The 21,364-nt window shown below is 44.8% G+C and overlaps 1 protein-coding gene across 1 annotated transcript; it reads right to left on the bottom strand.

Annotated features, from left to right (window-relative positions):
* Positions 1-390: 390 nt before the first annotated feature.
* On the bottom strand, positions 391-20,087 carry sec24c (SEC24 homolog C, COPII coat complex component). Its single transcript, XM_041963082.1, has 23 exons — positions 19,943-20,087; positions 17,846-18,024; positions 16,642-16,768; positions 15,332-15,498; positions 14,452-15,183; positions 14,227-14,369; positions 11,605-11,713; positions 11,388-11,515; positions 10,006-10,144; positions 9,808-9,923; positions 8,375-8,499; positions 7,836-8,027; positions 7,638-7,731; positions 7,349-7,465; positions 7,091-7,261; positions 6,793-6,889; positions 6,542-6,687; positions 6,116-6,254; positions 5,585-5,703; positions 5,109-5,288; positions 3,189-3,374; positions 2,843-2,932; positions 391-1,707 (listed from the first exon to the last, which is right to left on the bottom strand). Exons 2-23 carry the CDS (start codon positions 18,003-18,005, stop codon positions 1,567-1,569), a joined length of 3,618 nt encoding a protein of 1,205 aa, XP_041819016.1. The 5' UTR covers positions 18,006-18,024; positions 19,943-20,087; the 3' UTR covers positions 391-1,566.
* Positions 20,088-21,364: the final 1,277 nt, after the last annotated feature.

Below are 21,364 nucleotides of genomic sequence, written 5' to 3'. Positions count from 1 at the left end.
TTAATCTCATGGGTGTGTGTGTGTGTGTGTTGGCTGATCCCTCTGTTCCTCAGAAGAAATTCACCAGGACCGACCCCACATTCTCAAACACACACACACACAGACACACTCACACCTCGCACACACAAACATATCAAAAAGCCAGTCAAGGCGCCTTCCTCTCTTCAGCAAAAGCCGTGATTTTATATTTGGGCTGTTTGTGACAGAGAAACCAACCACCAGCAAGCCACAGCTGTTCAGGCAGGGTCTTTAAAATTGTTATGTTCTATTAATTCTGTACAGATTATATATTTTATTTACACACTGAACACCGTCAGTGCGGCGACGACTCAAAGTTCGCAAACGTTAACTGATGTCAGTTCCTCCGCTGTCAGCCTGTGCTCATTTCTGTCTGCTGGAAATTGCTTTTTTTTTTGTTGTTTAATCAAAACTTTTGATTAATATAAAGTCTGCAGCACTACGCCTCGACAGACAGAAAGTGATGATGAGGAGGAGGATCTCCCATCGCTGTGATGCAGAGATCAAAAGTTCACACCTGTCACTGATTTCCTTTTGTTCTGTTATTTTGTGTCTGGTCTTTCTCTTTGCTGCATAGACTTTGAACTAATGAAAGCCCCCTCTGCTAACATCTGGTTCATCGGCGACCAAACGTCTGAGCCTGATGTTTGCATCAACAATAAAAACTCAGGTGGAGCTGGTTTAAACAAATCTGGATCATACCAGTCACTGTAGCGAGTCACAGCAGCCCTGTGCGCCTTTATTTTCAGGTTACTTGTGGCCACAAAACCCAAATTTTTACATTTCAAGCTGCTTCTTTAAACGCCATCAGACTCCAGTCTGAGCTTGAACCCGGACGCCCACACCTGGAGACACACTGGGAAATAAGAATTGGGCAGTGGGCGACTAATCCTCTCACATCTGGAAACACACACACACATGATGGATGATTGGAGCAGCATGGGGTGGGGATACTAAGGCCATGATTAAAGGAGAGAAGCGACAGAAAGAACGGCATTTCTTTAATTCCATTAACGTCTCGGTATGTAGATGTCCTTCACTCTACTGGGACTCAATTATATAAAAGTGTTTGCTATCTGAGGGTCATTCATTCACCCAAAACAGCCTTTCAGTGCTAGTAATACAGACAGTTCACCGACTACAGTCAACATCAGCCGTCTCCGACACTCACTCAGTCTGTTGCATACATAATTGTTCACTTGTGTATATACATTACCCTCCCTCGTCAGTTACTTCGCTCCTGCTGTGTTGGAGCAGTAGATTTGAGGCAGAGTAAAGCTCTATTAACATCAGACTCTCTCTCTCTCTCACACACACACACTTGAACTAACACACACACACACACACACACACACACACAACATCTGCCAGCTGATGTCTGATGTTCAGCTGACAGACAGCGAGGAGAGCTTTAGTTTATTAGGTTTAAAAAGAAAAAAAAAAGAAAGAAAAAAGAAAGAAGATAAAGCGCTTTCTTTCACGAGGAAGGGTGAACTGGAGGGGGGGGGCGGGGGGGTGTCATACAGGTGAAGGTGGAGATTTGCAGGCCTAGCTGAGAAGCTGGCGGATCTCCTTGTGCATGTGACACAAGAAGTCCACGTATGACGCTCCCCCGCTGGCGCTCTTGTCCTCGACCAGGAAGTGCCTGAAGATCAGCTCGGTTCTGTCTTCCTGTTTCACGACCATCAGCTGCACACAGGAGGAGAGAGGAGCGTGAGGAAGAGCGAGCATCACTAACAGTATTATTTTACTGCTGATTTTCTCAATAAATTGACTTTCTTTGTCAATAAAAATTGTAAAAAAACAAACAATAAATAAAGCACAATGGGAAATTCCCTCCTTTCTCCACCTAACAGTCTGAAATGACTAAAAATTAACCAGAGAAAGTTTGGCATTTTTGCTTTGATTGACTAATAAATGAATGGATTACTTGTTTCAGCTCTACCTTCAGAACTGCACATGTGGTAACATACCCAATTTTGTTAACTAATTTTTAGATCAATTACTTCCTGATTAATATTTTTACTTTGTTAAAAGTTTAGTCAATATTATTTAGACAAACATGCTGTTTGTCTGCTTTGTTTTAATACTGATGGACTGAAAACTTTGGTATTTTTTCTTAAAATGGGAAAAAAAAAGCATTTGTAGAAAAACATTTTTACATATAGATATATTTAAAAAAAAGCTTTGTTAAGGTGTGGATTCTGACACTCAGGTACTGTATCAGCACTGATATCGGTACGCAGCCCCACACAGGACAGAGAAATAACAAAGTGTGTGAACACAGAGCCTTATCTGGATAATAAACCATCCAATCTCGCCTTTGTGTTTACATTTGGTATTTTTTGTTTAAATTGTTATCCTCATTGAGATCGATCTCTGTCCTCCAGACCAAAACCTGCATGTGAGTAATCTGACGTGGTTGCAAATCAGCCCCAGACTTCCTTAAAAAAACCCCTGAATTTTGTGAATTGTAAAGAGAAACTTTCTAGCTCTTTCAGCTCTACGACAAATCCTCAATTACTTCTCATATTTGTTGTTTTTTTCCCAGTGTGCTGCAGCACCGGTGTGTAGGCTACTTTGTGACGAGAAATTATATGCCTTGTTAGCCGGATGAATGCAACACACACACACACACTTATTTCTTACTGTATATCATTCATTTCCCACCATTTCAATGTTATGTTGTGTGTGGATGAGTGCATGTTGTACCTCTACCTCCAGTAAACATTCATTTACACCTCACATTAACATCTGTTTGTCCTTATCTGGATAATCCGGATGTCCAGACATGAGAGAGTCACACAGAAGAGAGAAAGTTTACCTTCATGTATCGTGATCGCTGAGCTCTGAAGGAGTCGATGATCTCTCGGAGTCTCTGAGAGAAGGGGTTGTCCAGCACCGGCAGGCTTGTCTGAAACAGACATGCAGAAATTAAACAAATTCAAATATACTGTACAATACAATAGAGGCAATGTATGCAAAAATCACATGTAACAGCGAACTGGAAACGTCCATATATACATCACGCTGATGACGGCAAGACAGCAGAAGCTTTTTGGGCAAGAACACACGAATCAAACTGGAGAACAGCTGTTCGGCAGTGTAGGATCAAGCTGCAGGCGGCGGGTCAACAAATGCAACATGAAAGCAGATCTGCTTCCTCTCACCATGCTCGGGTCTATCTGGCTGAAGCTCGGCGTGCCGAAGATGTTGAGCAGCAGCTCCTGCTGGACGCTGGCTCCCACCCACAGGAAGAGGTGGAGTCCCGTCTCCAGGAGGTAAACTCCGCCTTTCGACAGCCTCTCCTCCGAGTCCCTCACCGCCACCGGCAACGACCCGCTTTCCAACTTCGTCTGGAGAGTCGAAGAGAGGAAACGAGTTACGATGAATGTTAGCGCTGACGTCAGATGATCTAACGGTGACTTTTAGTTTCCACCCCTGCGATCATGAACACTGTTTAATGGCAGAGACGAACACAGAACAGCACATCTTTTCTCCTCTCTGCTCGTAATATTGGTGCATATATGTGTTGTAAAAAACTATAACGTGTAAGAATGAAAACGAGGAGCTGTCAAAGTGTGTCGCCACTGTGCAGAAAAAAGGGCTAAAAAAGGACCTTCCAATGGCCTTTTCTCTTTTTCACAGTTTGAACACTAGAGTGTGCAAAGCCTGCAGGTTTTAGCTGCAAAAGCAAGACATCAAAAATAAAGAGATTTATTTTCTCAACTACATTTTATTCTCAGCTTTTTTTGTCAATCCAATACTGCATACTGTTAGCCACAGTTAGCATTTAGTGATGTTGATACAGTCTCGTCATCATCATGTCTTAGTCTAAAAAGGTTGCTGACGCACATATTAAGTCATATTTTGTTGACAAAACTAATACTACAATGCAGGGGTCATTAAATGCATTTATCTGTTACTCTAACTGGACTTCCTGGATCCCATTTCATTGCCTCACCGGTACAGTTTCAAGTCCACAATGCTGCAGACTTTGCAGACTTTGTACTGATAAAAATAGTGATGGAGCTCAAAATCATCATCACAAAAAGCGCCGTGTCTGCTTCTTTGTTCTATGAGAGCGTGATTATGCAGATAGATTCTGGTTTGATAAAACAGTATTATTAAAAACACACAGGCTTTTATCATATTGAGTAATGTTGAGAGCAGCAAACACTCGTTCTGATGACACTGCATATCAAATATGAGCCCTGCCTCTGTGATGATCACACAAATGCCTCTGCCCGTATAAAATGCCCCTTTTCACACAGATGATGCTATTTTAAGTTAGTCAGGGTTCAGTGAGCATGCTGGGCAGAGCCACTAGGCTATATAATACAGCAGATCCGGTAATCACCGTTTTCTTTCCAGGAAAATCTGATGAAATCCAACATATTTAAATCATTCCAGGCGTAATGTCCAGTGAAAATAATTCCTGAGTAAAATGTTAAAGTATTGCAGCTCGACATGCTGTTTCCTTTACTGCCCCTCTGATGTCCGTCCTCTCTCTCACTCGTCTCAGAATTTGCGGTGAATTCAACCGAACCAGAGTTGGTGGTGATTGTTGGGTGGGTGGAAAGATGATCCAAGGTTTGGGGAATTTTATTTTGTTCCTGTCAAGTTTGAATGTTTTACAGCGATAAAATTACTGTTTGTGTAAATGGAGTCTGGTGGCAAGAGTGACATAAACTGCTGTTTCCACTAAAAAAGGATGTTATTGTCAAACAGAAAAAGGTATTTCTCTGTAGGGTCCTTTCCATAATGTTGTCCAGACACTTAGAATAACAATCTGAGCCTGTCAGTGGCAAAAACAAACACTTTTAGTGGACGCACACAGACGGTGAGCAAACGCCCAGAGGGATTGAATCGCCGTCTGTTTCTCCCTCAATACTGGACCAATTTCAAAAACTGTCCCCATCAGTCACTTGGACACAAAGATATGGGAAAAAAGGGCCCACAAACACAGATCTGACCGGAACTTCTCCCATTTGTCTGGGGTCTTCCAGGACATGCGGTCCGGCACCCACAGAGAGTCTGCTTTGTGTGTGTGTGTGTGTGTGTGTGTGTGTGTGTGTCTGTGGTCTCACCAGCGGCAGCAGGCGGGGATAGAAGAAGACGTGGCTCTCGGCGACGTCCATGCCGCTGATCAGCTGCTTCAGGTACGCCCGGTCGTCCAATGAGACGTCGGCTCCCGGCAGCAGCACGTCGCTCTTCAGCACACAGTTCAGATAGACCGGCAGCAGCTTCATGCACTCTGGGAGGATCAGCTGGAAAACACACACACAGACACAGACAGACACAGACAGACACAGACACACACAGACAGACACAGACAGACACACAGACACACACACAGACACACACACACACACAGGTATTTGTATTATTTGTGATTATGCTCTGATACTTTTTATTTTTTAACAAAACAAACCATCAGCCTCGTAAATCTCTGACATTTACTGTGATGTAAAATGGGCTCCAAATGCTGAAAGTGATCTTTGTTTAATGCTACTTATTGAATTGATGTCTGTTGGGTATAAACAGGGTGCGCTGTTTTCAGTACCTGACCAGCTGACGAGGGGCTCGCACAGTTCTTCCGGTAGCAGGCCAGAATCTGAGCGCACTGGTTGACCAGAGTGTCTCTCACCGCCTTGGTGGGGTTGCTGAGGACGCCACGGAAAGCTGCAACATACAAAAACACACACACTCATGCATATATTGATATAGAAACATAGCAACTCTAGCAGCACCAACTAATCAATCAGCCATCAGGAGTTAATATTATGAAATAAGTGGCTGACGATATGTGATTTAATGAGATAAGGTGTGTTACAGTCTTTCTTTATCCCGTGGATGGTGAGTACGTTCTTCGTACACAAAGCTGCACACATTCACACCAGCCTTGCAGCCCCACTGGAGCAGCATGGTCGTATTTTTAGAAAATGTTACTCATCCATGTCGCCGCTCACACCTTTCTCAGCCTTTTGGACTACAGGGACGAGTACGGCTGTACTGCTCGCGCTCATCCGGCCCCAGTCTCACTGACACTGAATAAAAGCGAAGGAGATACTGTGCTGCGCGAGCCGGCCCTCACCGTATTTGGAGAAGAAGTTGATGATTGTGTCGGTCTCACAGTTGCGGTAGAGATCAGCGAGCTGAGAGCAGCAGTTTACCGCCATGTTGTGGACGCGGAGACGCCTTTGGCCGCTGCAGCTGGTGTACAGCACGGCGCACTGCGGGGAAACAAACGAGACATGCATTTTTTTTACAAAGGAGCTGGATTAGTCAGTGCAGTCAGTTATTATCTTGTGTGATTTTTCCCTTGTAGATGTCTAATATGAACTATGACTGATCTGAGGTCAGGGATGCCAGATTAGGTGACTGCAATCACCTGCAGCACCTTGTCAGATATGAAAAGCAGCTGTGATGTGACTCCTGGTGGTCAGAGTTTGGAAGGTAAGGCCAAAAGGGGAAAGCATAAATAAAATGCGTTCCCTTCTTAAAGGCTTGCGTTGCACACCTGCATGAGCGCCCCCGTCTCCTCGCTGAGCTTGTCATCGTGCTTGAACTCGACAGTGATGGCCTTGTCACAGTCCAGGCCCGCTAGCTCCACGTCTGTGGTGTTGCTCATGAAGAAGGAGCCGAAGAAGTCTGTCGCCCGGATACCTGAGGAGGGGGCGGGGTCATAAAGTCAGCTGTCACATCTCGCTCGGATATGGGCTGGTTTTTTTTGTTTGTTTGTTTGTTTTTTTTAAAATGGTGGGGCCTCACCTGTGCTGGTTCGCACCCTCATGACGGCATCAAAGCCTACTAGTTTCTGAACATCTCGTCGGAGGTCATTCAAGAATCGCTCCCTGTCCGACTGAGCCTGGGATACAGAAAACAAACCATGTGTTATGCACAAAAGTTACATCTAATACAGGGTTTAATGATCCAGCTGGTGTTCCAACAAAATGCCATCAAAGCAAAAAACACTGAAGACAAATGTCTGCATTATAGAAGCGACAGTACATCATAAAACCTGGATCATCATGAAGCCTGGACCAGTTTCAGAATGATTTTCTCTCACCTGGAAGTAGGTGTATTTGTAGACAGAACCTCCCGTGGCGACAGGAACAACCCCTAACGTGGCAACGTCCACATACTGGTTAGGGAAGAGGAAGAGATCCACACAGCAGCCCTGGGCTACACACTCCTTGGCCAGGGTGTTGTAGAAACCCACCTGGGGCTGAAACAGAGACTGAGGACAGGAGAGGAAGGGGAGTCAGCATCGAGTCTTGATTTGAACATGATTGAGTATTCAATAAAGCGCGAGTTGCTTCACTACCTTCTCCTTGTCTGTCCCAATCAGCTTCTTGTCTTCTCTGTTCTTTAGTTTTCCAGGAGCCTCTGCGATGGGCAGAGAGGTGTGAAACACAAACAGCTTCCCTGCACAATCTGCAGCCTGCAGCAGAGAAAGAGACACAGCAACATGCAAATCATCAGGCACATCGGCAACTCTGTGCAAACTCTGTGTCGTGCATCCGGCTGCATCAAGGTCAAGATCCAGAGTCATCACATTGAAATAAAGATAAAAACCAATGAAAGAATATAGAACTATAATAACTCTGGTTTACCTTGAGCGCCTCCAGTCCTGCCTGGATGACAGGTCCAAAGACTGTCTCTGTCTCCCTGGTGTCTGCAAACATCTCCGGGATCTGGTCCAGCAAACTGGACAACACAAACCAGATTGAAGCAGATCAAACCGTCTGTCCACACACACACACCTCCTGTATTTGTTAATGCGAGTGCGTGTCGGGTTCGCCTCTTTTCACCTCTCGATAACTAGCCGGCTCTCGTTGACGTTGACGAGGAAACCGTCCAGCAGGGGCACAAACATGTCGGACACGTCCGACACCACCAACATCTGGGGCTGGGCCAGGCTCGACTTGACGTTGTAGAAGTGCAAAACTTTGTTGTAGGTGACGAAACCCACCCGCACCACAGAGTCCATTTCTGGGTTCTCCCTGAATGCACAAACAGACGGCAACAGTGTGTTTGGTAAATCCTCACTTTTAAGAGGAAATACTTTTCCTTCTTTCCACCCCTGCTTCCTTCTTTTCCATTTCCATTGCTTCCTTCCTTCCTCTTTATCTCCTCGCTTCAAGCTTAGTCTTCCTTCCTTCCTACATGCTTCATTTCTTCCTGTCCTCTCCTTCCTAGCATTTTCCCTGTCTTCTCCAACTTTCCTTTCACCGGTCTCTTCTTCATCAGTTCCTTCTATTCAGATACAGAAAACTTTACTGAAGGAAACTGCTTTGTTGCAGTACTAGCTGCTCAACACACAGCTAGTTCTGTGTATGTGTTGGAGTACCTGGGAAGATAGTCTAGGAGGGTCTTGAGTTCCTGGCAGACAATGTTGACCATGCCGCTCTTCACAGCGTTGTAGGACACATCGATAAGGAAGATGAAGGCTGGAGGCTGAGGAAGCTTGTTGTTCTGTTGGAGAAGCAAACAGTACGTACGAAGCCGTGTGTAAATAATATAATGACAGCAAATCAGCAAAGAAAGACGTCCTGTGCGGCACTAGCTTGGTGGATCAATAAAATATCACCGATATCACAGATTAGATCTTTTTTTTGAAAGCATTCCAACTAAATTTACAGTAACATTTCTACTGTTATATTAAGGTACACACAGTTGTTTATTAGCATGTTTATTAGTAATATTTTAGCTCTTCGTCACACTTTCTTAAGCTCTTGTTAAAGCTTTATTCTGCATGACCATTTTCTACAACTACAAGGCCATTAACTGGCTCTGCAGGAGGATAGAGTTAAGAGATCATTGAGTTTCCCTCAATAATCTCCTAATTGCTGCTTATTGATAGTATGTACGGAAGTTGTTGTACATGGATTTTAATAACCTGACCCTAACCAATTAAACCCCTGAATAAGTCATTTAACTCCAGAACTAGTTACTGCTGAAAATGTGCACCTTAATATAAAGTGCTACCAAACTTACTTATTTCCTTTGTAGGAATATTTAGTAATCACTGATTCAACTCCAGCGTACAACCAGTCCTAGTGTTGGTCTGACACCTGTGCCATCAATAACCAAAATAGCATCTTTTATTTTTGTCACCAAAAACGAGGCCAAACAATATTAATTACCACTCTGCAGCAAAATTAAGATTATTAGGATCACAAAGAAGAAATGCGAATGGAGATCAGGGTGGTATATCAATGTCAGGCAACACTGTGGTGGGGTACGTTTAACTACTTTGTAAGCTCATCAATATCAAAATCGATCCAGTACCCCCAGGATCACAGATAACAGAATGTATTGTTAGCTGCTCTGCACTGAATCATTTCACAGCTGATGCCCATGAAACAAAATTTAGTCCAAACCAATTCCACCGAGACTCGGTTCAGACCTGCAGGCTTTGCTTTTATTCATTGTGCAAGGAATAATAACTGACTGCCTCGTTTTGGTAGGCTGAGGCTGATGGCTTTGTCACTATTGTTTGACTCTGACCTGTGTTGAAATTAATGAAACAAACTTCTATTCCAGAGAATCACATTTGCAGATCCTGAACCCTGAGGGGATTTAAGAGTACGTGATTCAGACTCTATCATTTGGAATTTGGAAGACCACAAAATGTAAACAGACTACAGCTTGCAGAGATGAGCTGTGTAGCATTGATATGTCTGTGAACATCTGTATTTGCATATTTCTGTGCATAAATGACGAATAAGTACAAACAGTTTTGGAAATGGAGAAAAGAACCCTTCTGATCGCAGTATTTACCTTACAGTAGTCAACAGTGGCCAGGAACTCGTAGCTGCCGAGTGAAAGCTCCGGTCTGTCATAGCAGTCCACCCTCTTACCAGTGTGGTCCAGATGCTGGAAGTAATGTGGAGGCACTATGGGAAAAAGGATAACATCAGTATAATGAGCTCAGTTAAAAAAAAAACTTGAAACAAATGAACACGGACACAAACTCACCCTCTGTGACACAGCTGCAAAACCCACACTGGAAGCGGCGACCTCCCTCTATGAACTGCATGTACGGACACATGTAGGCCTTGCAACGGTTGCAGCGGATTGGACCACCCTCACCATGGTCCACAAGGTACGGAGGGCTCTGAGAGGAGACGCAAAGAAAGAGGTAAGTATCAATAAATATTTACAAGGCCTTTTATGTGAGGCTGTATTCCTGCCAAAAAGATGTGATGTAAAACTAGTCCAAATGGATATGGTTACACATGTGGGGAGTGCATGAAACAAGGTCATGCAGCTACTCCCCCCTCTGTGGTTTTGAGACAGATTATCCCTCTGACATTACAGGCATCCAGTGATAACAACTACATATCAGGCTCTGCCCTGAAAACTAATCTTTTTTCAAATGAGGTTATGGGTGAAAACTGTCATGAAATCCCAGCAGAGGACAGATCTGCGCTGTGGAACATAAAGATGATGAGAGTGAAAAGCAAAACGCTTGTTGTTGGGCCAAATTAACAAAACTAAAATCAAAAACCTGTAGGACTGCAACTATGAATCATTCTGCCATTTATTTTCAGGATTAATCATTTGGTCTATTTACCGCAGCTGAGGAGGAAGAATTCAAAGGGCTTGTTCAAAGCCCAAAGTTTACTATAGCCCTGTTCAACCAAGACTGGAATTACTAGAGGACCTCACGTGATTTAGAAATTACCCCCAACATCTGTGCTTTGAGCAGTGCATTCACATGTGATAAGTTTAGTCTGTATTTCCTGACGTTATCTCCTGGATATGATGTCGAGGTTCTGCATATCATCCTCTTCCTGAACGACAAGCGCAGTGAGCTGTCCAAACTTTCATTTACAATCGCCAATGCAATGCCAACTGCTAAAGAAGCAGACTCTGTGTTTGAAACATGATTTGTAACTCGGAGTGGAATTTTTACTTTAAAAATTATAGACATGGTAGATTTGCATGGGATTAAGATCACAGATGTAATTATTACAAATTACTGGACGCCCCCCAAGTAGTATTAGACCTGTGTGAATGGGGATTTACATGTGTGATGAGGAAAAGCTCCAAATTCTCACATTTGAGATGCTAAAACCAGTGCATGTTTGCCATTTCTGCTTGACAAATAACCAAAACAATTAGGAGTTTGTTCGTTCACACACAAACCGAAGAGGGCAGGTGCTGAACCAAAACTCTTATGATTGATTGATCCTGCATGAGGTCCAAAATGAATCTTGTCTGCTTTTTCCCCCCTAACAATGTGTCATGCAGTAACAGCTACAGATCAACGTCCAGCAAAAGAGACTCCTCTAAATAGGGATTACTAAATTTCCAATACAGAAGAGAGAGTGGAAAGAGGAGGGGGCATTGCTCACCTCATCTGGCGGCAGCGTTGCGAGGGGCTTGATGACGGCGGCCAGTGGCACCTGAGACTGCTTGGCCATATCGGCTGTGCAAGGCATATTGTAGGCCGTACAGCGGACAAACCTGGGACTGGCATTCCCTAAACACAGACAGACTCTCCATTAATCTCTACATGGTCCACACGCAAATTTGCCAGCTGTGACTGTGTTCACAGGAAGTAGAGCCTACCTTGGTCTTTGACCTGGAAGTTGGTAGTGACCAGCGGTGGGGCCTGACCTCTGACCCCTGTGGTAAATGGCTCAGTGCTCTTAGCCTTGTCATCCTCTATTACCTGGATCTAAAAAGGAGAGAGGGGGACAAAATACAACAGCTTTTATACGTGTTTAAGGCTTAAATACACACATGTAAGCGCACATGACACACCTGCAGCTACTAAACACACACTGAAACCCCCCCCAACATCTGTGGAAAAAATGTCAGAGTCAAGCCAGAAGACGTATGGTATGAATTCATGCTGCTGCACTCACAAATATGATAACTGACTTAACAACAGAAGTAAATGACAGCTCATAGAAAAAAAGGGCAGGATTTATCAAGGCATGCCATTAATGCAAGGAATTGTGGGTGAGTAAAAACATTGCAGGCTAGCATGCAAAGCACAGAGCAGAGGTTTCGAGGGGGTGGCTGTCGGAGCCTGATGACCCTTAAAACTTAAGTACTCTCAAGCTGTCAAAATTAAAGTCCTGATCAAACACACATGAACAGTGACGTGGGAGTGAGGCAGTAGGTGTAACCAGCACGGGGATATGGGATGCACGTGATGATAAGTTCAAATGGAGACATATGTTTGGGAAACATTTGATCAGGTTATTAGTATTCTGAAAAGGCTACAATAATCTGACTTTCATTTCAAGTAAATCTTACTTATAGCCTCCTAGACACAAATAGGATGCTTAAAGGAAAAGTTCAAAAGTTTGGGAAATAAGCTTATTCGCATTCTTGCCATGATTTAGGTGAGAAGACTAATAGCACACGAGCAGCTGGAGGAAGCTAGCAGAGACTTTGGGAAGTTACAAGCCCCCACTCATTGCCAGACTTTTCCACATTTTTGACAGAGCCAGGCTAGGTGTTTCCAGTCTTTATGCTAAGCTAATTTATCCTGCTGCCGGCAGTAGCTTCTAGCGTATTTAGCGTACAGACATGTGAGTGGCATCAGTTTTCTCATCTTGCTCTTGGCCAGAATGCAAATACCCATTTTTACCGAAACATCAAACTGCTACTATGATTCCTTTAAACAACCTCATTTACACTAGTGTGTATTATTTTTGTTTTGTTTTAAATGTGACAATGATATTCAGCATCACTGATGGAATACACCAGATACAAAAAATGAATTGGTGATGTAAAGCATCAGTGAATATTTCCACTCCTATTGGATAGGATGGATTTTGGTGAATGATAGAAATTTGCGGGGATGACTGACCATTAACATAAACGCACAACATAAGTTTTTCCAGGAGCACATCTTTCACATTGTGACTATCACTGACTTTGAGGGGTCAGAAGTGAAGAAGAGGAGGCGGAAGCTGTGGGTTAGTGCGAGCGGGCGGAGAGGACAGGGTGAAGCAGAGGAAAAGGCAGGCACACAGGAAACTTACTGGGCTGGGGATAGCGTCTGGATCTATTCTATGTCTTGATTTCTGCACAGCCGGCATGTCAGACGCTTGCTTTACATTCAAAAGTTTGTCCAGCAAATTGTGCAAAACAGGACAAAATAAATAAATACAAAGAGTGAAAATATAAAAAGGAGTGTGAGAAGAGAAAACTCAGTAAGACTCTGCTGAGTAGCAGGCAGCACTGTTATTCAGACACTGATCAGTAGTATTGATTATAGATTAGTGGTACTGAAGACTATGACAGTCAAGCACAAGTCGATAAAGACGAATTAACCCGTAGCCTGACGCACATGCTAAGCAGCTACAGATGTGAAGAAGGCTACAGAAGCTCACAAACAAAGTGAAAAACTACTGTTAGACTTCTAACAGTAAGGCGATATCAAGACAATCATGAAGACATTTTCAATAATCAATATATCAATATATATGGTGATGTCCAGTAGTCAATGTGATGTTGAGTAAACAAGCTAATGCTCAAGAGAGAGATCTGGCCTAGAAGGTAGCATTAAAAACAGCATTATGCAGACAGTAATAGACAACATTCCCGTCCTACACCACATAAGAGAGCACAGACATTACACAGTTAGACACATGGATTCTTATTGGACTGCATTATAAGGTCAGCTGCAATACTGAAGTAAAACTGTAGGTGTTATGATAATGATATTCACATCATGACACTACATTCTGATACATCATAGGAAATATAGTTCAATATAAGGTTAGTGTTTAATAATAATACGGAACGGCTGCCCAGCCCTAAGTGGTGCATTCAAAGTCATGCACACAAAGTCACCACTTTCTTGGGCAGAGCTGTACAATCTGTATTTAATATAACAGTTCTGCCATAACTTCTGTCTTTATAAAGTTTATAATGTTCAGCTTTTGCTGACATTGTCAGAAGTGTGATAGTTATAGAGGGTGTTTACTGAACTACATTATATTGAAAAATATAAATAACTTTTTGTGCCCCGTGTTTACATACATGAGGGGGTCAGAATATTAGAAACACCTTTGAGTACAATGCAGTTTAGTACCCCGCACTACTATGTCCTTAATGCAGCTAAGTGTGTAAATACTGCACGATCGGCATGGGCGTTGTGTCCTAAACTAGGGAATGTGGCTTTGACGTGTGTGTGTGTGTGTGTGTGTGTGTGTGGTTGCGTCTGCTCACCGGACTAGGAATGGCATCTGGGTCAAGTCTTTTCTGTGCAGGGGGAGCAGGAGCCGGTGCTGGTGCAGGGGCTCCGTAGTTTGGTTGCGCGGGATAAGGGCCTGCATATCCAGGCTGAGGGCCTCTCACCTGCCCAAACGCACCTGTGGAGCACAAGAAAATAATCTAGCGAAGGAGAAAACGATTGAAATCCATGTCGCTTCTAATTAGTGGTCGTCTTCTCACCGTTTTGCTGAGGAGGGTATCCTCCCTGCATGCCGGGCTGAGGAGGCTGCTGCAGGTGACCAGGGGGGCCTGGCGGGCCCTGTGGTCCTGGAGGCAGGTGGTTGCTCTGGGCCATGGAAGTGGGAGGCATCTGAGCACTGGGAGGAGGGGGACCTGAGTGGTAGGGGGATGGCTGGGATGGAGGGGGCTGCTGTTGGGGTGGCATGGGGCCTGGGTACTGGCTGGAGGGAAGTGAGGTTGGAGGAGGACCAGGAGGAGGAAAAGATCCAGGTTGAGAGGAAGGAGGGGGCGCTCTAGGTGGGAAGGAGCCCTGGGTAGGGGGAGGCGGGCCAGACACAAAAGCAGCCTGGCTGACAGGTGGAGGGGCTGAGGAGAACGGGGGCTGGGATGGAGGGAAGGGCTGCTGTGGCTGGGACACCGTGGGAGCAGGAGCTTGGCTGGGTGGAGGCACAGGACCCGAGTAGGAGGAAGGAGGAAAGGTCTGCTGAGAAGAAGGAGGCGGCGGTGCTGAAGAGGTGAACTGCTGTTGAGAGGTAGGGGGGAGAGAAGAGTTGAATGGCTGTTGAGAAGGAGGTGGCGGGCCTCCATAGTATTGCTGAGAAGCTGCAGGGCCACTGGGAGGTGGTGGCTGGGTCAGGGCAGAGGACGCAGGGGGGCGGGCGTGGGTGTAAGAGGGTGGAGGTGCGGCTGAGTAGGCGGTACTGGCAGGTGGCTGGGAGCTGTGAGGTGGAGCTGAGGGAGAAAGCGACAGACCATGTGATTACCTCCAGGTGATATAAAGTCTATGATACATGAATCTACAACATGTTTCACATCACATTCGTCATTAAGACCGTTTACTAAATTACATTCGACTCAAGTATAAATCATCCAAACTTACCGTATCCTGGCCCTGCAGGGGTCGGCGGGCCTGAGGTGATCTGCATCCCAGTCATCTGGTTAGTGACCTGCTGCATTGTGGGTGGGGGCCCGTAGTGTTGGGGATAGGAGGGTGGTGGCCCTGACAAGTTCACAGCTCCCTGGTTGTATGGCTGAGACACAGCAGGCCTGGAAACATACAAGTCTTTGAGTGTGTTTACATACAGATGTCATGTAAAGGGATAAACCTGGTTTCTGTAATCAGGGTGGGAGAAACCTGGTTCACCCGGCGTCTTCTGGAGGATTCTCATTTCTTAAGGCAGCGGCAAAACGGGTGAATGAGAAACAGAAATTTAGTGGTGACGATTACGTAGTCCGGCTAAAACGGATACCGACACAAAGTACCTTCCAGAAATCTAAAAAGGGCCATTTCCACAGCTGAATGTTTGAGTATTTGTAAAACTCAGCGTTGATGCTGTGACAGACGGCTCCGCTCTGTCTAGACACAAAAATAGTCAGGGCCGACTGACACAGCACCTTCTATCATTCATACAGTTAAAATAAGAAAGCCATGCTATGAAATATCTGATTACTGACCTGTTGCATGTACACATGGATTTACAGGAACCAGGTTATTACAGTGAACGTCAACGCACTGATTACCATGGTATACTCACTGAACTACCTGCATCTCAACTACAGCTTGGAGCTTTAATTACAAACAATGCATTCAGAAAGGAAATTCATCTATTCTGCAGCCTTGATAACATTGTTCATCCTGACATTAGAGTTTCCTGCAGCAGGTCCAGCCAGGACAATAATGTTCTAGCACCATGGACTTGTCTGCAGTCTTTGCAGTACTAAAAGAAGAGCTAAAAGAAAAAAAAAAGAAAACTAAATATCAGCAGCAACTGCAACTCCAGTTTTCTCTTTATTAATTGTCTATACTAGGCGCTTCAGGCACGAGCAACTGCTGTCTATTACAATTCATAATCTGTTGTTTAACGCACGTCTCATTGAGTGTTTTTTCTATAATTTGCTTTGGTTGGTTTGGAGACCACTTTCACTCCTAACCAACCACATGACAGTTTGCTTAAAGGAGCACCATGTCCTGATGCTTCAGTGCAGTTATATGGTGGGTTTAAATGGGTTCTGTCACCTGCTTGAATGAGCTGAACTTATGAAATGAAAGCTGCAGAATTTGAATAACCTGCTACAAGTGAGCGCACTTAAAGCAGGTACAGAATTTTTTACGCAAATGCAAAAAATAAATTCTAGTCAGAGAAAATACTTTTCTTTGAACAATCAATCAATCAATCAACATGTAAATACCTGGGTGGCGCCTGTGTCATAAGTGGGGGCCCATTCTGCATGTCCCCTTGACTGTGACTGTACTGATTATATGGTTGAGGTGCTGAGACTGGAGGGGCTCCAGAGGCAGGAGGACCCCTGGCAGGACCTGAAATGCAGGGACAAAAGATTACACACCCACAAAAGGCAAAATCATCCCAGTGACAAACAATCCTGAAATCAATCTTTCTAATGTGACGAGATTAGTGCAGCAAGCTAAACATGGCTATAGGCCACGGTGGTGGCCAAACACATTTTTAGAACTGACTGATTACATTCCCTGATTTTGCCTCTGGGGTTAGAAGCACAGACTACATAGTGAAACAAGGCTAGCAAAGACTGTGAGCTAAGAGGGTCAGTTAAATTTATGGGACCAGTACTCTGATCGAGGCTGGAAATAAACGCCAGACATCACACAATTTTAGGTTGTTCCTGGTATTGAGTAACTCTAGCTAATTGTGCTTTCGTAAAATTGCAGTTATGAAAAACTGTCAGGTGAGTAGCTTCTTAATGAAAAAGTGCTAAATAAAAAAAGTAAAATAAACCACTCTCCCTTCCCTATGCAGACACTGAATATAGAACATCTGTCTCACGTAATAAAAGTGTCATTCACATTATACAAATGTTGATAAATTATGTTAATACACAGTAATGAAAAGGTTAGTAGCTGGTTGGCTGCTATGCTTAACAATCCCTTGTGATAGATAGAAAAGGTCTTTTCGTGTTGCACACTGAGAAAGGGTCATGGCTGCAAGAATAATGCACGTAGGCACAGAGAGGATTTGATGATTGCAGAGCATGTGGAGTGTGAAATGAGCAAGAACAAGAGAGGAGGCAGTTACCTAAGTCAAGAGGAGAGGAGAGGTCAGAGACTGGGTTGGCAGCCACAGCCTTAGAGGGAAAGCTTGTGAAAGGAGAATAACCTGAAATACAAGAAAAGAGAGGAAGATACAGAGATGCAGGGGAATGAGTAAAGCAATGTGAAGAAATGAGAAGATTCAGATTAGTATGCACAGGCACAGAGCTGCTCTCACACATACATGAACAATTACACGGCGGGAAGCAGGTAGAAGGACAACCCAAGGTTATGGCTCGAGCACTTGAACAGCATCACAGCTGACCTGGTCTCTCTCTGTCTCTGTTTCAGCTCACTCATATGCAAACTTGTTCATAAGAAGCATTTTACCTTGTGGTGGAGCCGTGGGCTGGTAGGCTGAAACAGGGCCGTTGTAGGGTGCGTAGGGTGCGGGGTATCCCCCATCCAGGGGTGCGTAGCCGGGCTGGCCGTAGCCGGGCTGGGGCTGGCCATATGGAGAGGCCATTGGAGTGTGCTGGTTTACATTCATCTTTAGTTCATCCCTAAATCTGGATGCAATTAGGACGCAATCATAACAAATTACTCAATATCGTAATGTCAGTTTAAACTTATTTAACCGTTTCCAGGCTCTTCACAGTTTCTGATACCAGAACATTTGGAGCGTAAAGCCTGTAAATTGTGAAGGTTATTAACAATAAAAGCCGTTGTGGACTCTGGGCGTGAAAGCACAGCTTGTCTTTCCAGGAGGAACGGAGACAATCTGCCCACACATCGCTCCTCGCTCCACGGGGAAAGTGTGGACGAAGACAGAACCTCAAAAAACTCAAACTGATGTTAGGATTGGGGTTCACTTTAACTCTCTCCTTTCAGAAAGCGTTGTGCAGTTCAGTTTAATGTTCTTCAACATACAGGATCATTCATTCTGTTTGCCACCAGCAACAGATGGAGAGAACTGAAGGCAGTACTAAGAAGGCATAATTGGCACCAACTAAGTTTGTAAGCACTTTACACCTGTCCTCGTGAACAGGAAAAGCATGAAAAACACTTCAGCTTGCATAGTTTTTTTTGCGCTACAATTTTCTACAGTCAAAGACACAAGTCAAACTTTCTCATGACGTTAAATACTTCCTGGTTTGGGACACGTTTGTTAGCTTTTGATGTTTGTCTTGGCCTCACCCACAGCTTGCATCTCAGTTACTAACCATAAAGTTTGCACACACACACACACACACACAGGTAGACAATAAGTGCTTTTCCATCAGAAGACAGCACACATGCAAAAATGAAAAAAGTTGCTTAAACTACATTCAACGTAAAGATTACTAATCATTTGAAGAAAATCAGACACAACCCCCAGAAGGTAGTAACCACTAACGTTAATCTCTCATCTATGAGGGCGATATTACATGTCTGATACTCTGAGGACGCGGTGTAACGTCTACAGGACTCGTGCATGCGCCTCAGTAACGTTATAGTGTTTACAGGTCACAACAGTCGGCTCATGAGAAGACCCCTGAACGCAACATAGAGGGGCAGTAAACTTTATGAGCATGAATACTCCTGCATATCACATGTCAACTTCAACCTCGCTAACAGAGGTACACGAGTGGCGTTGTTTTCCTCACTTGGCTTCTGGAGACTGGCCTAACTTATATGACCGAGAGATGAGTATCATCTAACAGACAAACACGGGCTAAACGAGCGGGGCCTTTTAATAATTCAGCAGTGCAGGTGCCACAACGAGAAACACAATCGCTGGTGCCGTACAGCTATTTAGTATGTCGGGCCTACTGAGTGACCCACATCTGCTGCTCTGGCTAGGTCGCTCAATCAAGGAACTGGGTTAGCAATTTCAGCCAAACACTCCACAACTTAGTCGTAATTAGACGTAATTTTTGAGAATGAGAAATATATATGGCAGGAAAGTCAATGGCCGCCTTCGCAAGGGTAAAAGTGTGATAACAGCAAAGCCGAGGAAGGCTGGCGAGCGTAGCAGTGCGCTAACGGGAACAACCTCAGTGCCGCATTACAACCAGCTCGCTAGCTAGCTTACGTTAGCGAGACAACATGTCAACCAAAACCTCAAAACACAGAGCCGGCGTAACACTTGATGTGGCTAACTGTTACGAGTCTAACACGCAGGACGAAGCGGTACTCTATAGCTTTGATTTAACAAACTTCCAAGTCATGGGGGCTAACCTAGCTTGCTAACGTTTAGCAACCGGACTACTTGAAACATGATGACAGGGGCAGTGGTTGAATCAGCTGTGACCAAATCGCCACAACCGGAGGTAGCAACTGTTAGCCTACTAACGTTAGCTAGGCTAGTAACCGCCAGCTACTTCGCAGAGCGATGCTAGCCGTATCATAGCATTAGCTAGCGTTAGCAAACGTAGCAAAAGCCAAACTCCACTGTCAAGCCGGGCAGGGATGTCACACGTTAACTGGTCTCAAATCGAAACCTACCTCCCGAGTGTTGTAAATAGTAAGGCTATCCTCTGTTCGGGACAAAACTGTGAAACCCGGTGGCAGGCGAACTGTGAAGCCGACGTCGTCCCGGGGTGTTTCTCACTAATCCCTTCTTGGTATCAGAAGCGGACATTCAGCGGAACTGCTGCAGCGCTGTGCCACGTCCACATCCGGACACCGCAGAGCGACTTCCCCCACATTCACCTCCTCTGCTGTACCGGGAGCGCAGCGCTGCCCGCTGCACTGTATGTGAACTTCACTACAACATCAACAATTGATGTTCAAAACAATGATTTTCACTTTTTTTCTCTGGCATTTTAAAAGGTAATTTTATAACAGCTGTAGTCCGCATGCAGCACTTTAACATTTCAAACATCCATACTTATTGGATATTATGTGCACAGGCACACACACACTAGGTTTGCATGCCTTAGGCTAGGAGCCAATATGGGCACGGTGAACCTCCCAGTCATCTATCAAATAATAATAATGTGTCAAGAGGTAGCCATCTGATATGGGCCTGCATCAGCACCAAATACGAGCCAGCCTGGGCCCACACATGGCTGCCAGATTTGGCTGCATTTTCGGGGCGCAAACGGCTTGAGAATCAGCTCAATTTAGTTGCAATCAGGTCTAATTTGGAATTATTTCAGTGGGCAATTCATCACAAACCTGGCACAGGTTTCACTAGGTGATCGGATTTAACCTGCTGTTATGCCAAGTCATTTTTGGCTGCCTGAATTCTGTAATCCTCGACCTTTCTTCTGCAAGATCAGAGGTGTTGCAGCTGATGCAGAGCAGCATGAGAGCCAGTGGTCGTCAGCTTGCACAACACAGGAGAAGGGCTTGCCAACATAGGACCTGCCCATAGTAATTACCATCAATTTAAACGTATTAAATCTCGCAAAATTGTGTTTCCTGACTGTCATCACAGAGTGATCTAGAATTCTATAGGTGACTGGATCACAACTTCCTGTATCACCCACTCTGAAGCTGTTAAACTGTGCAGACAGTAAACAGACTGAAATTCCTAAAATATGTCCCACTCGCACCCCCCCTTCTGTGCTTGAAGGTTGGGGTGCTGCGAGTAGATGGAGGCAAATCTGTGAGCCGTGGCTGCTGGCCAGGCCGGCTGCGCTGGGGGTCAAAGAGGGAGTGGTATCAGTGGTTATTTCGGGAGGGTATATCAGCAAGCATCCCCTCCTGTACAGAGTGCTTGAGAGTGACATGGCAAGTGTTGAATACAAGGGAGGATGCACACACACACACACACACACACAGACTTTTGCCCCTTCTCACCCTCCTGAGTGCCCACCCTCCGACACAGCATTCCAGTGTAAGCAGATGAAAGCCAGCCACCCCCGTCTCCTCATGGGTGGAGTGATTTGTCGTGGAGAGGAACGGGAGACAGGAGCCTCA

Source organism: Chelmon rostratus, chromosome 21, assembly GCF_017976325.1.
Source record: "Chelmon rostratus isolate fCheRos1 chromosome 21, fCheRos1.pri, whole genome shotgun sequence".
NCBI classification, from domain to species: domain Eukaryota; kingdom Metazoa; phylum Chordata; class Actinopteri; order Chaetodontiformes; family Chaetodontidae; genus Chelmon; species Chelmon rostratus.
The sequence above is the reverse complement of the archived record's forward strand: the minus strand, read 5'-3'. Positions and strand labels throughout refer to the sequence as shown.

Excerpts from the sequence above, each read along its gene's own strand:
- sec24c (XM_041963082.1), bottom strand. The coding sequence starts at position 18,005 with ATGAATGTAAACCAGCACACTCCAATGGCCTCTCCATATGGCCAGCCC. Across the intron at positions 11,516-11,604 it reads CTTCCAGGTCAAAGACCAAG|GGAATGCCAGTCCCAGGTTT; the intron begins GTAGGCTCTACT and ends GTCTGTGTTTAG. Across the intron at positions 8,500-9,807 it reads CCACTGTTGACTACTGTAAG|AACAACAAGCTTCCTCAGCC; the intron begins GTAAATACTGCG and ends CTTCTCCAACAG.